The 16,978-nt window shown below is 41.2% G+C and overlaps 1 protein-coding gene across 1 annotated transcript in view; it reads right to left on the bottom strand.

Annotated features, from left to right (window-relative positions):
- The window catches only part of LOC146652814 (endothelin-2), a 38,532-nt gene extending 24,669 nt beyond the window's left edge, over nucleotides 1-13,863 (bottom strand). Inside the window, exon 1 of the mRNA XM_085382087.1 lies at nucleotides 13,471-13,863. Within this exon, the coding sequence (XP_085238213.1) occupies nucleotides 13,471-13,531 (61 nt within the window). The 5' untranslated portion in view covers nucleotides 13,532-13,863. The remainder of the gene's footprint in view (nucleotides 1-13,470) is intronic.
- Nucleotides 13,864-16,978: the final 3,115 nt, after the last annotated feature.

The following is a 16,978-nucleotide window of genomic DNA, read 5'->3' as shown; positions in this document are numbered from 1 at the left end:
AAAGGTCTCAAAGACTTTAGAGTCAGACCTGTTACAGATCGTCAACTTTTCTTTATTATCAGGTGTGTTTCCAGAATCACTAAAAACTGCTGTAATCAAACCTATACTGAAAAAGGACAATCTTGACAAGACACAAATGAACAACTACAGGCCGATCTCAAATCTCCCGTTTTTAAGTAAGATCATTGAAAAAGCAGTTTCTCAACAGCTCAGTTACTTCTTAAAACAGAATAATTGCTATGATGCCTTCCAGTCAGGTTTTAGACAGAACCACAGCACTGAAACCGCTCTGACCAAAGTGTTTAATGACATATGTCTGAATACAGACAGTGGAAAAATGTCAGTCCTAGTTTTACTGGATCTCAGTGCAGCATTTGATACAGTTGACCACAACATATTACTCAAACGACTGGAGAACTGGACAGGTCTTTCAGGAACTGTACTAAACTGGTTCAAAACATACGTAGAAAACAGGAAATACTTTGTATCAATAGGTAACTTCACATCTGAGCAGACAAGTATCACATGTGGAGTTCCCCAAGGTTCCATCTTGGGACCCCTTCTGTTTAACATCTACATGCTCCCACTGGCACAGATTATAAACAACAACAAAATAAACTATCACAGCTATGCAGATGACACACAAATATATATCACAATGTCACCAGGAGACCGAGGCCCTGTACAGGCTCTTGGTAAATGCATTGAGGAAATCAATGACTGGTTGTGCCACAATTTTCTTCAGCTAAACAAAAACAAAACTGAGGTAATAGTCTTTGGCGCCAAAGAAAAACGATTACAGGTCACCAGAGAACTTCAATCTATACATCTAAAAACCACAAACCAGGCGAGAAATTTGGGTGTAGTGATGGATGCAGACCTAAACTTAGAAAAACACATTAAGACAATAACAAAGTCAGCTTACTATCACCTCAAGAATATATCAAGGATAAAAGATCTGATGTCTCAACAGGACCTGGAAAAACTAGTCCATGCATTCATCTTTAGTAGGCTTGATTACTGTAACAGCATCTTTACAGGTCTACCTAAAAAATCAGTCAGACAACTACAGCTCATTCAGAACTCTGCTGCTCGAGTCCTCACTAAAATACTATATACAGTAATGGACTTCTATTCCTTTTACATCAAATTAAAACTTTGGGTGTCAGATAATTATTTATTAAAAGCTCGACATTTTAAATGAAAATAAGAAAGAAAAGTATGTCTTTGTGCCCCCTTTTCCCTGTTCATGCCCTATCGGCCCCCCTAGCTAAACTTTGCTAGATCCGCCCCTGCACAGTTACCAGCGTCAGCTACGTAGAAAAAGATCCTGGTGTAAAAATTAATATTAAATAAATTCTAACAACAGCTTATCAAGCTTAAACGTGCTGCTGTTGTTCAGCCACTGGTTTCCTCTTTCTGGTGCAAAGTGGGCCAAAAACAAACAAGAGAGACGGACTCGCGACAGAAAAGCCGATCAGCTGATCATTAAGCCGTTTCATGATTGAAGTAGCAGCAAGAAGAGGCAGTCGCTTGTTAAGCTTAACGCAGGAATGCTTTACAAACATTCAGAGATGGACTTACACACTTGCTTTACTTCTCTCGGGGATAACTTTGTCGGAGATGAAATGCCGGGTTGCTAGCGAAGCTCCACATGCTATCCAGACCACCGACAGGTCCAGCATGCCACAGCCGCTCTATCACGTGATGCATACTGCTCCGACGTGCTAACGTTCTGAGGTGAGTTACGGCATGTTGCAAGTTTTGTGAGGTGCTTTCGTGATATTTAATGGATCGGATTACATTTTTTATTTTTCTCCGATATCCGATCCAGTAATTTAGGTCAGTATCGGACCGATACCGATACGTAACATCGGATCGGTCCATCTCTAATTTCAACTAACCCCAGCCGTCATCAGCAGGATGAGCATTCTCAGACACACCAGTCAGTGGAGGCCCTTTTACTACAATAAGCATCCCAGTAAAACACTTCTCAAGCAACATTTTCAAAATACTTTTGGGGGATGCTGAGATTTATAATCTCTCCAGCATTTTCTGGGACTACCCGGAGGTAAACCAGCACGGAAAACCTCCAATAAAAGGCAACATTAAATGGCTCTTTTTAAGTGGCAGATTCCAGATGCCAAAACTTCTTGCTCTGTATCTGAGACTGAGCCTAGCCCGCCTACGCTCAAATCTAATTTTGCGTCACATTTTTAACACATATGCATGCACTTTGCACTGATACAGAGCATTTTGTATATTCTGGGCAGCAGGGTGCTGTCATGGAGGAGTGAGGAGGTTTTATTTAGGCAAGTACAGACCGGGAACCACACAAAGCTACCTGCTGCTGTTTGCAACGTCATGTCGAAGTTATGTGTGTGTTTTTGCACACCTGAATGCTTCAGTGCCAGACGGACACATCTGTCAGCACAGCAGCTTTCTGCCAGACATCATTACGATATCAGACACAACACGATGAAGAGGATAATGGATCTCCTGTTCTGCTTTACTTCACAGTGCTCGGATCTTATTTTTAACCCACGGTCTTTGTGGTAATGCCAAAGTATATTCTGAAAAGGATCTGTGATAACTTTCTTTAAGAGGAAACCTTCGGACTGATTGAAACACTGAATGTGAATAAAATGCCTTGACAAGAAAACTCTACAAAATGTAAAATGATTTTAATCCCAGCTTAGCTTCAACTTCCTAATAGCACTTCAGGCTTGATCCAGACTTCCTGACCTCACAGTGGGGTCGACACCACAGATGTTTCACATCACCTTACTGGTTGGTAGAAACTGAGCTGAGGCGTGATCAGCGGAGTTTCAGTCAAAGCAAGAATGTCAAATAAAAAACTGAATCTTTGTTTAAAGATAAAAACAACTGTTAATCTGACAGAAGAAAAATGACCTGTAAAGTGTCCTTCCTCTTTATGTAACTGAAGCTGGTGCAAGTACACCAGGAATTATATTTATTATTAGTTATTAGTCAAGGTAAAATAAAAAATCAGTTCTGCTTCGGTTAAAAGTTTTTGGGAAACTTCACGTCTCAGTGTTTCTGCATCTGGAGTTTTGCAGCAGGAAGGCACATTAAACAAACACATTTTCCAAACTGGTTTGCACAGTTACTTCTCGGGCAGCCAAGTCCAACTCACCTGAACTGAGGGACTTTCTCGATACTGAGGCTTGAATCCATTTGGCATGGAGATTTCACACTTTTTATCCATGGTCCTCACATTTCCTCCTAAAAACACACATGCTTGAGTGTGACCTTTACGTACTGTACATAGACGAGGTTAGACAAGCAGCTTAGAGGTTTCAATCCTGGCCTGCATGAGGAAACAGTCAAATAATGCTGTCTCTCAGATGACTTCAGAGATTTGTCAGGTTAAATCTCTGTCATCAAAACTAAATTCCTCAATAAAGACTTTCAACTGCTTGAAAGGCCACTCATTTGCATCGAAAGCTAAAAAGACAATATGACACTAACCAGTTTCACATTTTGTGATATTGAATTATCATGTTCCTATTTAGTCATTATTATTCATCTTTTCCGAGGCTGTGCCAGAGGATGACTGAGTGAGTGTTGCTTCCAAAATGTCACTTTGGAGCACTGATGTCGAGTCCAAAGGCCAGAAATATGCCAGAAAAAAAACAAACTGGCATCAACGTCGACCTTGCCTCTCTCAGTTTGAACACGTGGCACCCAGCTGTGCGGTGGCTCGAGTTTCTCCATCATTGCTTTTATATTCTTTAACAGAATATATAATACACATGTTTTATGTGTATGTACAGCATCAAAGATTGATGTACAGATGCAACCAGCCTCGCTGGTTTGCATCTTTTGAACAGGGAGATGTCTCCATCGCTCATTTGTCCTGTAAACCTCTGATTAAGTTAAGACATCTGACTGAAGACAAAAGAAGCAGCTTGTTGTAATTACTGCAAAATCGGAGACATGGGCACTGATTGAGCGGTCTGCAGAAAGGATAGAATAATACTAATAATGACAGAGTGCAGCGTGCAGATGTTTGCAGCACTGAGCGTATCGCGAATCCTCAAGTTTGTCGGGGGAAAAAAAAGTGAACTTTTCAGTGCCACCACCTGTCGGTGCCTTTCGCTTCATCCTCACTAACGTTTTGATTTCAGGGCTGAGATCTGTCAAGAAGAAAATTGAAATATCATTTATCATTTTTATTTTATCATCGCAGCCTTCTTTGAACTTATCACCTTATTTAATTAAATACTCCTTTTTGTATGACAAAGGCCAAGATTTTATGACTATATCATAAAGACAAAATGACCTCTGCTGAATGAGGTAAGGACAACCTCCTGGGGCAATTTTAGGCCACCTAAGGGTTATAGTTAGGGGTCTGATATTGACTGATGGTAGACACTCAATGGATCACTCACACTCACACTGGGTTGGTGCACAGTCCCAAAGACGTTTGTGTTAATTACAATGCTCACAAACCTGCAGAGACAGAGGAAATACAGGGACTGCTAAGTCTGCTTAGGCTGAGCATCTTTAGTTGATTCCAGATGTTTTTCAAGCCTTCAAGTTTCAGGTTTTGTTTGTCTTGGGCAGAAGCCAATGAGAGCTAAGCATCTAACTGTGCCAGAAATAAACGAACAAAAACTGGGTGGGCATCAGAGCTTCTCGTGTTAATTCAGTCACAAGCAGAAAATATCTAAGAGGAACGTGTCATAGAGAACAAAAGTAAAATGAAAAGACAATTTAATTCACGAGCTGGGTAAGAAGTCACATCATGTATCACAAAAGTCACGCAACACCACTTTGAGTTTATTCTTCCTGCAGAGCTCACTGTGTGGAACAAGGTGCCAAAATGTTCAGTCAGCACCTTGGGTTCGGTTCTTGTCTGGTTAGTGTCATTTCCAGAACCTGAGTTGCAAACTGATGCTTTCTGCCACTAAAACATCATAATGTGAGCTTTGAGAATCTTAATATCAGTCTTAGTAAACATTTGAATCGATAATTCAGATCCATCAGTCGTTTGCATATCAGGGAACATTTCAAAGCAGCTGTGACAGATAAAAGTAACACAAATACAATACAAAAGAGACCATGAACGTGATGCTCTTAATGAATGCCAGAACAATACTACTACTACTAGTTATAATAATAATGATAATAATACTAATAATAAGAAGAAGAACAACAACATATCAGACTGATCTTGAGCTCGGCATAATAAATTTTACACACACTATGGGGGAAGCACTGTCCCTGAAATCTTACTTGGATATTTGCCAGTCTTGTTCTCTATAGGAGCATGAGTGATATCAGACTTCAAGCTGAAAGTTGGTTCTTTATTGTTTCCTTGCCACAGGCAGTGAATTACACTTTATGGATGTAAACATTTAAACTTTTCCTGGACCTTATGATTTCGTCTCTGTATTTGGCACCCTTTCAGTCCTTTAAGCAGCTCTCAGTGTGATGCACATTTCCTTTCCCATAATTTGCATTTAGTATTTTGTGATCCTTTAGCACAGGTATCCACATGCCTGTGCATATGAACCTGCATACTTTACATACATGTGCAAGTATTCATGCAAGCTCGTGTGCTATTTTGCATCTTTGGCTTAAGAACAAAAATAAAATCATGGGAAATACCAAGAGGCAAACCCCCTGTTCAGGGTCCTGCATCGTGTGCGGACTGCTGAGCCAAAGTTTAATTTCTTGCCCCTGTTATGAGAGGGTCTGGTAGGCTCCGCGGGGTTTGACAATATTTGACAATATACACATGGATCAGCTGCTAATCCACGAGCTGGTTGTTTGGACTGGCAGAAGTCAGTGCACAGGTACAAACCTCTCAGCCAGGAAAAGACTGTAACATTCAGTCCTTTGAATTCTTCAGCATTCATAAACACTTGAAAAGAAACAGAAGGTATGCAGTGGTTTTGTGTAAGAAGTAAAACACTGTATTTAGTTTGAGCGCACTCTTGGGCATTGTCTCTGAACATTCTACCCTTGGCGGGCACAACGTTCGGAGATTATAAAAATGTACTGAGGCCAACATTAAAGCCAGAGTAAACTCCCAGCCTAATTTGGGGCCGTTGAAGCCCCAGTGTCTCCAGTTTTATGTCACGAAAGGCAGAATAAAATTACACTTGAGAGTTTAAAAACAAAATACACTTTCCATCAACCATCCCTGATGAAACTCTGACGTCCACCCTGGACATGTTGCTTTGTCAGAGACCTTCTGACCTCCCGACTGAGCACAGGTGAGCACAGAGCGAAGAACGGCGAGCGTCAAGTTAGTGATTATGATGACACCTGAGCTCCAGAAGGTAGCCTGACTTTATCCTTGTGTTGACGCACAGGTTGCAGTTTGACGGAGAAATTAACCCTTTCATGTTATTTGCCAAAACATTAGAGATTTGTGACTTTTTGAAGATTGTCTTTGTAGATTTTTAAGCTTTTTACCAAACAGCTGTTTGACAGCTGATGGCTTGTTTCATTCCAAAATATTTGGGATAGGAAATGTAAACGAGGGTTACATAGTGGCATGAAGATTGTGTTCAAGGATTAGTAAAATGAATAAAATAAATGAAAAAATAAATTTTTTAAAAATTCCCAAATATTTTAGTAAAGTGTTGTGCCCTTGCTACCAGAACAGTTGATCTGCTCTTAGCTACTGACTGTCCAAATCTGCTGATCTCTGTTGGAGACACCAACACCATTCTTCCAAATTCTTTTACTTCATTTGTTTCATTCTAAAGTCAGCTGGCCTGAAATCCGGTGAGTGCCCAGGGTACAAGTCCAAACATTTCTTCCTAATCTAATCATTTAGTGGACTGGGGCATCATTATCCCAGGAGAGAAAGGTGATATGAGTTATTACTTTGCATTGATTTGCAGTGACCAGTCTCACTATAAGGAAAAATGGACAGGAACAGAAAAGTAGGGCTCAAACTGTAAGGGTCAGGGTTGTAGTTTTTCTTTCAAATTACCACCCATCTGCACATTTTCAACCAGCTCAGGCTGTTTCTGTTGTTATACAGGCTGTTAGGTTTTATTTAGTGTCCTCAGTGCTCGAAGACAAAGGCTGTGTCATGGTCCTGGGTCGTTGACCCAGCGTTTTGCGTTTTTTCTGATCTGTATTAGTTAGGGTTAACCTGAAGTTTGGTGTATTGTCAGCCCTACCTGTGTCTGTCCTTGGTGCTCTGTTCATGTCCCCGTGTTGTGTTGTACATCAGTCTGTTTCCTGTTTTATTTTGAAGGCTCGTGTTCTGGATTTCCTGTTCTGTTCTGAAGGTCTGTGTCTGTTATTGTGTTCAGCTTGTCTCCTCCGGTCCCCAGGTGTATTAGGTTCAGCTGTTCTTCCCTCCTGTGTGTGATTACCTGATTACCTTGTGTGTGTATATTTAGTGGGTGTCGGTCTGTGTTCGTTGTCGGCTCGTCTGCACGCATCCGTGTATTTCTGCGTATCGCTGCATTCATCTGCGTTCCATGGTGTCCTGTCTCTGCGTCCCTCTGCCCCGCACCCCCTTTGTACGGTCTCAGGTTTGCTATTTAGTTTCTCCCAGTTTAGGTTTCCGTTTGTAAAGTACTCATACCTCGTTGCCTGTTTTTGTCACCACCACCTTTGTAAATAAAACATCACTCGTATCATCAGTTTGCTGCATCTTGGGTCCTCCTTTTCCTCCACACCACACGGCTCCCTCCGCCAGCCGTGACAGGCTGTGGTGTTGTCTTGTGATTTCAAAGTGCTGCTTTCTCCAGCAATCCCTAATAAGGCTCAGATGTCTGGCTGTGATAGACAAATACAAAACACGCAGCACAGATTAAGACCAACGGGAAGGTGGAGATAGAGGAGACAGAAAAATGGCAAGAAAAACGGTAGACAGTTTGGTAAGTGGGAAAAAAAGACAGCGGCAGCCAGAAAAGTAGAGAAAGAGTAGGGACAACATGTTGACAGAAAGGTGCTTTAAAAATTCTCTGAGGTCCTCACGCTAACAAAGACTCTACCCAAACTATATTTGTTTAAGATGATGGAGGTAGCATGTACCCAGTAATTCAGTATGCTAAATATTTCATGGAAAAGGCAGCTCCTCACCTCACCTCAGTCATAAGTAGTACCCTGTGACAGTAATGAGCATGCACACTGCTGAACAAGAGGAAATGAGTAGATTGAGTGTTGGTCAGGACACCCGAAACCACAAGTACTATTTCATAATGACGATTTCAACTGATGTAGAAACAGGAAGAACGCTGGTGTTTCTCAGAATGTGCTCACACTTTATGACAAACCTCAGTAATTCTTGTTTCATAGAGAAGATGTTCAGCCAACTTCCATTTATATTTTCCTTTTAACTGCACACTGCTCGAAATGATTACAACGGTTAGCTCTAGCTTGTGGTGTGTAAATGTAAAAGAAAACTTGCAACTGCAAGTAGCCACCCCGTCCCTTAACCTTTAAGATCTACCTGAGGATGTGGGTTTTCATTCAGCAACACCAAGAGGGTCATACTGTAATGCTGCACCAAATCCTGTTCTTACCAGGATTACACATAAATGTGCCCAGCTGTACTTCAGCTGGCTGGCCTGTGGCATGCTAAATTAGACTTGGTGTCAGGCTTCTTTGACACGTACTGTACATGTGACAACATTTTTATTATCACAAATATAAATTCATCATGCAAGAATGAGCATAAAGTATGATTTAAATTTGTTATGCTTGTAAATTCTTTTGAGAAGATCGGCTCTGTAAGCCATTGTAAGCACTGCGTGTGGTTCAAGCCAACAAACCTAAAGACCAAACCAGGAATGTTATCTTTGAGAACAGAGGGGTCACTGGTCTGCTGCTACCTAGACTGGTTATTCCACTTTATGTCTTTGGTGTTTCAAAAGTTTAAATGAGTTCAAATCACAAATAACTCTTTAAAACACCCGATAATGTGTTTGTCCTTCATCGCCTGCACCATGAAATGAGTCTGTTTGACAAACCATGATTTTTTTGCCAGTGTTTCAATTCAATATTTGTATATTAAAATAATTAATGAATTTTTATTCACTTTGTAGGCACCTTTATCAAGCCTACAAAGCTTTCTTTGTAAATGACTCTTCTATAATAGAAAGCCTGGTTTAGACTTGTGCAGGAAATTTAGGAGTATGAAAACACAACACAGCCCTGGTTTTAGAAATGAAAGATCCACAATCCAGTTCTGCAGGTAGACCTATTCAAAAAGTTAAATATCCCAGCCTGCTTCGATTTTTAAAGTTCCTGGCAGGCTCAAACTATACCTCGGGCTAATGTGAAATAATGTCCTTTTGTATTTTTTAAAATTACTTCTTCCTTCTGTGAGGGCCTTACCATCAAGGTTTCTGAAAACATTTTATTAGCTGCTTCACAAAGATATCTGGGGATTGAATGTGCTAACAGTCTGAAGAACACCTAAACCAGGCATTGTTACCCAAACTCAGCTAAAGACCAGATTATACCAGCTTTCATTAAATCCACAGTTTTACTTGACTCATCAGTCATTTGAAAAAGAATTAATTTTCAATGAAAAGGGTTTTACCGCACAGTCCTTAGCATGTACAGCTGTAAGACTTATTTCCTCAGCAGCCCTCAGGTATGTTAGCTGGAGGCTACAAGAGGTCGTTTTGTGTTCATGGTTGGATTTCTGTGTGGCTCAAACTCAGCTTCACAGACTAAATCGTCCCATCTTACCCGTCTATGGTGATTTTTCATTTTTATGGGCCAATGATTTTTTTCATTTTTTTTGGTAACGGTATAAACAATGAAAGGTGGTGGATTGGCCAGATGCTGGCCGGTGTGTAAAAATAACTCAGTTGTTTGGTGGTGGCTATCGCGGAGCTTCCACAGATTCAGTAACATTAGCAAGTGGTGGAGGACAGCAGGAGGATGAGAGAAAGGGGAGGCAGGAGGAGGAGAGACCCGAGGCGGCCGCCGGTCCGAGTGTCAGGTGAACTGAACTTCAGGTAAGAAGTAATGACCTGCAGTCTATCTGGGTCAGATATAAACCAAGTTTAGGTGGAGTTTATTTTCGTTGTGCTGACTTTTTACAGTCAGTTACAATAACTCTTACTGCGTACTAGCTAGCATGACGGAGTTTCTATACAGCTGGGTGGGTGCTATGATGTTACTGATAGTGAACTTTATTTTATTCATAAGGTTAATTATTAGAGTTGCCAACCGTCCTGTAAAAACTGGAATCGTCCGGTATTCAGAGAAAATATTACGCATTTTGTATTGAGCTGAAAAGGAACACAGTTTGTCCCGGACTTCAGCTAGGATGGAAAAAGACACAAAGCTGGAGTTATTCTGTCTTTACGCTGCACAGCTGCCTCTTCTTCGCTCATTCTTTGCCCTCCCTCTCCTGTTTCTACTTCAATGAACATGATCATGAAACTGATCAATGATCAGCTGATCGGCTTTTCTCTCTCGTTTGTTTATTGCCCACTTTGCGCCAGAAAGAGGAAACCAGCGGATGTCGCGTTAAACAACAGCTGCACATTTAAGCTTGATCAGCTGTTAGAATTTATTTAATATTGGTGTCTTATACAGCACTCCTCTACTCAGAGCACTTTATATGGCTTGCCTCATTCACACGAAAACATCTTCTATGTATTCCCTAACTACGTGCTATCTATCTGTCTGTCTACCTATCTATCATTCAAACTCCAGTGCAGGAAACCTGGGGTTATTACTAGGGATGGGTACCGGTGTCCGGTGCCATGATGGCACCGGTTCTGACATAAACGGTAGTAACCAGACCGAAAAGCAGCGCACATTTCGGTGCTTTATTTCGGTGCTTTTTTTTCCTGAGCTGTGATACACTTTAGATTCTAGCCAATCATTTTACGTTTCCGAGGATAGTAGGCGGGGCCAGGTACGTACGTTCTGTTAGAGCAGAGCTACAGATTAAAAATGTCCAAGGCGAAGCGGTCAAAAGTCTGGCTGTACTTCACAGCAAAATATGCAAACTCAGCAGCAACAAGTGCTTTAAGCTGATACTGTGATATTGTCAAAGGAGGTAACACCTCAAATCCGATGAAACACCTGGCGACGCATAGCGTTTTTTTTAAAAGCCCAGAAATGCGCCGTATTTGATAGCTTGCTGCGAGACCTCACACGAGCACATCTACTGCGGGTGGGTTGCCTGTTATGCAACATCCCCCAAAAACACGAAGAGGAGAGTCCTGGCCCCTAGCCCTGCCAGTGTAGCAGAAATGATGACGGATGATGGTGGCAGCAGCCGTTCTTCTCTGCGTGAGTAGCTAATTTACGTTGAGTAGGCTAACCACGTTATTACATTAATGCATGTAAGGTGAACTAGCAAACATCATCATAGCTACATGCAGCTGTCTTCTTGTTTGATGGCAGATACTCCCTTCACCCTGGACAAAAAGGCTAAAATGACCAAAGAAAAAGTGGAAAACAGTTAAACATGAGAGGTTTAGGACAAAGTTTGTGTTTTTTCCATTGTTTAAGCACTGCTTCCATCCAAGAGTGATACCATATATGCCCCATAGCTGCAGAAAAGGCTAACATTGTTATCTTTTTACAAAAAACAGCTGAACATGAGAGGTTTTTGGACAAAGTTTGTGTTCTCCATTCTTTAAGCACCGGTTTGAGCACCGTTTGAGCACCGGCACCGTTTCAAAAGTACCGATTTGGCACCGGTATCGGATAAAACCTAAACGATACCCATCCCTAGTCATTACCCAAAGATATTTGGCATGCAGACTCGAGCAGACAGGGATCGAACCACTAACCTTCCAATTAGAGGGTGATCTGAGCTACAGCCACCTCCAAGTGAACAGCTCTCTGAACTGAGAAAGAGTGAACAGGTATGGCTTATTTATAAGGGTTCCCAGGAGAAAGCCTCTTCTGTAAAAGAAAGTACTTTGCTTGGAGAGCACTAACTGTGAAGCATGGTGGTAGAAGGGTGACAGTTTGATCTTGATTTGCAGCAACAGGCACTTTGCAGTCATTGAATCCACTGTGAACTTACCTACATAGCAATGTATTCTAGAGTCAGTGTGAGGCCTAAAGTTTGGACTAAAGCTTGGCCTAAAACAGACAGTGATCCCAAGCACAGCAGCAAATCTCCAACAGAATGTCTGAAAAAGAAAAGTACTGAGGTAATGCAATGACCCAAGGTCTGCAATGATCCAAAGTCCAGACCGCAACCTGACTCTAATGCTGTGGTGGGTCCTTAAGAGTGCTGTGCATGAATGAAAGCCCGGCAACTTCAAAGACCTGAAGCAAGTCGACAATATGCAAAGAAAGGTGAAACCATCGTGATGCTGCTCACTGGGGTTTCGTATTTTGAACCTACAGTTTATTCCAGTATTATTCTCATTGGTGTTTTGGTCCCAGAAAAGATCACATTTGGCGGTGTTTTACTATAACCAGACCAGCCGTTTTAAAACACAAAGCAATCCTGTGTTGGAAGATGGTGACGTTGGAAAGTTACTTTTAGTTCCAGTTTCATCAACATTGAAGAGTGAGAGAAGTATAAATGCACTTTTGACATTTTTAGCCTGAATTAGACATATTCTTTTTAAATTTGACCTCTATCATGTTTGAAGTGTGAGGCGGCCTTCCACAGCTATCTGTTCGTAGGACCTTCAACACAGGAATTTGCTGAAAGAGCAAGGGTATGATTATATACAGGTCACAGGGTGCCGTGACACTGACACTGTAAAACTTCATCATCCAAGAGCTAGAAAGCGACAACAGAGGGAGTCCTTACACGCTACGTGACCTCTGATTGCTTTTTGAATAATAAAATGTCACGATGAGCTCGACTGTGGAAACCAGAGAGCAGAGCGCCTAGCTGCAGATCTCATTATACAGCCTCACAGTCCTGATGTTGTTTCTGCTTTCAATTAAAATATGAATAATGTGAACATTAAAATATTGAGGTTGCAGTGCTTTCATGTCATGAAAAATAACGTGTAGTGCTGTGGATTTTTCCTTCATGAAAATGAATAAATTCATAATTTATTGACATCTCAAACACTGTTTAAATATTCCTAATCGATTTTTGATACTTGATTTGCAGAAGCTGTGACGGTATTAAAAATGAGCAGTATTTATGTAAGAGATACAGAAAAAGGTCATTATTTTTTATTTAACCACTTTTGTTTATTATTTTTGTAAGCTTGATAACTCTTTTCTACCTTTTATTAATTTCAGGGCTCCAAAATTAACAAGTTGCCATGGTAGTCCACAAACCTGTTTATTAACTCACTGGCTAATAAAATCAAACTGAGTCCTGAAAGGGGAATAAAAATTTATCAGCGTCTGGAGAAATACTTAGATCTCAAAGAATAACAATATTCCTTAATTTGCTTAGTGATGCATTGTCTTTTAAGAGGATCATGTAAATTATACCATGTAAACAGAGTCCTTACATCCCACCCATCTAGTAACAAACATCTAATTGGACAGATATAAAAACGGGTTTACCTTCGCTGTGCTGGATCAACATTAGAGCCGTGAAGAGGAGACAAATGTAGGTGAGGTCCATCCTGTTGATCTCCTCAGCATCCAGGTGAGAAATCAAAGGAGCAAAAGCACCTTGGCTCCTCGTAAAGTTCCTCGCAGCAGCTGGAGGAGCTGAAGCAGCAGAGCAGAGGCTCCTGCTGAATCAAAACCTAACCTAAGTGTTTCCAGTGAGCACCTAAGAAGACGAAGAATGGGCTCCGAGGGTTTGTTTCAAATGTCCAGTCAGGTAACGCGCTGTGTACAGCTGCCTCCCAGGTGCAGCACTGAGAGGAGTGTGGTGCTGGGTTTAATCCCAAGGCTGCTGCGGTTTCCAGACGGAGGGAGGATAATGTGACGATCTGTTATGAGCTGCATCAAAACAGATGGAGAGAAGTGACTGCGAGAGGAGGAGGAGGATACAACGGGGAGGCTGGCTCTGCACTGAGACACCTTCACAGCTTGAATGTCATTAATCACAGCCTCCTCCTCCTGTGGTTCAGCCATGTCATGCTCTCATGCTTGCCGCGTCCCTCACTAGTCTCTTTCATCTTCTCGCCTCTTTTTTTCTTTGTGTAAGCTGAATTGTGACGCTCGCCTCCCTGGGATCTCCTCACAGAGTGCTCTACATGTGTGGAACAGCCCAGCTTGCTATTTTAGGCACACACGTCTTTATCTGTGTGGGGCAACACGTGCATACATGTATAGTTGTCATCCTGCCCCTTTTGCAATATTCCTTCACCCTCACTGAATTATTATCCCACCAGCAGCTGGAGTAAAACCTGCCTGGAGACACTGAGTGAAAACTGTAGACCTGAACTTTTAAGTGTTTAAGTCTTGGTTGAAAAAGAGCTAATCTGCCACAATGACAGTTCATCTGATGGCAATAAAATATTACAGACACAGGGGTTCATTTCCTTGTTTGCTGTAGCTGTCCTCTGTTCTCTATGTAGTGAAGAGTTAACATATTTGCCAGTTTCTGAGGCGTCTGTCACACAGAAGCATTTAAAAGTTTTAGGCTGCAGACACGATGACAGCCTGTTAGTCAGTGCCCACTCAGCTAATGATGCACAAAGTCACAGACTATAAAAAAGACAGATGTAGCCACGGTGACCTGCAGCGATCATTTGAAACCAGGAACACAAAAGGAAACTGTTCACTGAGGTCATAAATTAAGCGAGTAGTGGGGTGAATTCTCAACTCTGGCTTCCACCCCCTGAACTTTTTTTAAACCAGATGCCGAACATGACTGAGAAACAACATGTCACACTCTATGTTGTTACTCATCAATCAGACGGGCAAGCCTGACCCAGAGAGCGTCCTGCTTTCCCCTCATTTTAATTAGCATGGGAACTTTAAACTCGTTTTTTATTCCTCACACAGTCCAGAGACAATCAGTGGGGTAAGGTCAACCAATGATTCAAAATTGTCCATAGGTGTGAATGTGAGTGTGACCAGCTGTCTGTCTGTTTTTTTTACCCTGATAAGGATTAGCAGAAGAGAATGGATGGATAGATTCAAACTAGCAACTTTAAACTTATCAGGAAAATGTTTATTGAGTTCTTAGATCTACTGAGCAGTAAGGCCATTTTCTCACACCTCACCCACTGTAGGCCCTCAGAAACAAAGCTTACGGTACTTGCACATTAGCTTAATTTCCCCAGAAGGACACGTGTGATGAAAGAAGCAGGATTAAAAATCTTACTGCAGAGTCTGCTAAGCAGCAACCAGACAAGCATGTTCTGATCCAGACCCGGGCAGGGTCCTGCTTTGTGCTACTAGGATACTCGAGCTCCATTATTCATAGGGGGCATAGCAGGGGTACCAAGCGGCTCTGCATATCTGTGTGAGCAGATTATTATGGTGTATGATCTTCCTAAAACAACAAGGGACTTGTGTCTCCTCCAGTTTCATGTTATGGCGGGCTCATTCAGGGCCAAAGAAGGGAGATCCACACAACAACAGTTTGTCAGCAAATTTACTAGGAAATAAAAACTACATGCTATCAGGATGTGACTTCAGTTACAGATGACTATAACACAATCAAACCAAAGTAGGAATAAAACAAAGCTGGGTGCCTGAGACATCATGAGAGAAAACCTGCCTATACAGGCTGCCCAGCAGGTGAAGTCTTCCCTTCATTACACGGGAGGACCCTTTAATTAAGACCACCACCCAATACTGACAAGGCTGTCTGTCTCTCACATGTAAACCACTATCAGTATGAGCCACTCCATAGTAGTGCTAAAAATGTTTAATTCTCAGGTGTTTCACTTCCTGGTGAAATAAAGATTATATCAAACTCCATTATTCCCCTGAAATGTGTTCAGAATTTGTAAATTGATAAGTTATGGCACGCTACTCTCCCCCAATTAGCTGCCTGAATAACTTAAAATTATTGGTACTGATATCAGCAATAGTGGCCCTGTATTTACTTGGTATTGGATCAATACTAAAATTTGTAGTGTGGCACAGCACTACTGTGAATGAGGGTAAGTGTGAATGTTGAATGTTTTTGTTGAAATGTCCAGGCAAATATATGCATGTTAAATGACAAGATATACGTGTTCAAACAGCGTCAATTAACAATTCAGGTTTTTTATTTCTATATGATAATTCTTCAATATTAAACAGTACGAACAAGTAGTCTGATGTCCTGTAATCATTCTGAAGCTGTAATTTGAAATACAATAACACATTAAGGTTTTGTACAAAGTATCGGTATTGGAGCAGTATTGTTGATACCACCCTGAATTTTACTTGGTATCAGATTGGAAAGGAAATCAGTGGTACTTGGTACATCACTATACATCACATCTTCCTCGGTGACTGCTTTGAATATATTATCTCCCCCTGCTGGTACCACAACTGAAACATGTCTATTTGAAGCTTTGGAGAGGCAAAGTGTGAAACTGACACCATGGACTGGTGTTTCTATTACATGCTTTGCTGTGATTTTATAAAAATGGCTTGTAATATCTTTCATACCGATCGTTCTTTTAAAAACATAATTATGTACATTTTATTTGGGGTAACACTCGTCGAGCAGGAGACCCAAAAAAAAGATCTTGGCTTGGAAGAAATTGTGATTTTGCACCAGAACTGAACCTTAGCGTCCTCTGTGAGAAGCTTGTGATATCCTTCACCACCTAAGCAGACATCATCCGTCTTTTTAACTGCTAGCTACGTTTTTGTGAAACATAATTCAGAATCAGGTTTAGCTGTATGGAAACAATTCACGGGAGATCAGGCCAAACTGCTTCAAATATAAGAAATGCTCCAAATTCATGTTGAAATTAAAAACATAAGTGACTAAAAATGGTAAAAATATATGTAACTCAGCAGCATGTCATGTGACCGTCTTCCTCCATATGTCCAGATAAATGAGACACAAACAATGCAATAATGTTCCACATGTCTGTCTTTTGTGGTTTTGATAAACACTTTTCCCTGAAGGTCTTCTTCGCTCACAAGAAATGAATTTTTCAACTTT

This window comes from Rhamphochromis longiceps, linkage group LG15, assembly GCF_057381845.1.
Source record: "Rhamphochromis longiceps isolate RC_006_pf linkage group LG15, R_longiceps_female_GT1.1, whole genome shotgun sequence".
Taxonomy (NCBI): Eukaryota; Metazoa; Chordata; class Actinopteri; order Cichliformes; family Cichlidae; genus Rhamphochromis; species Rhamphochromis longiceps.
Note: the sequence above shows the minus strand (reverse complement) of the source record. Positions and strands in the feature narration are given on the sequence as shown.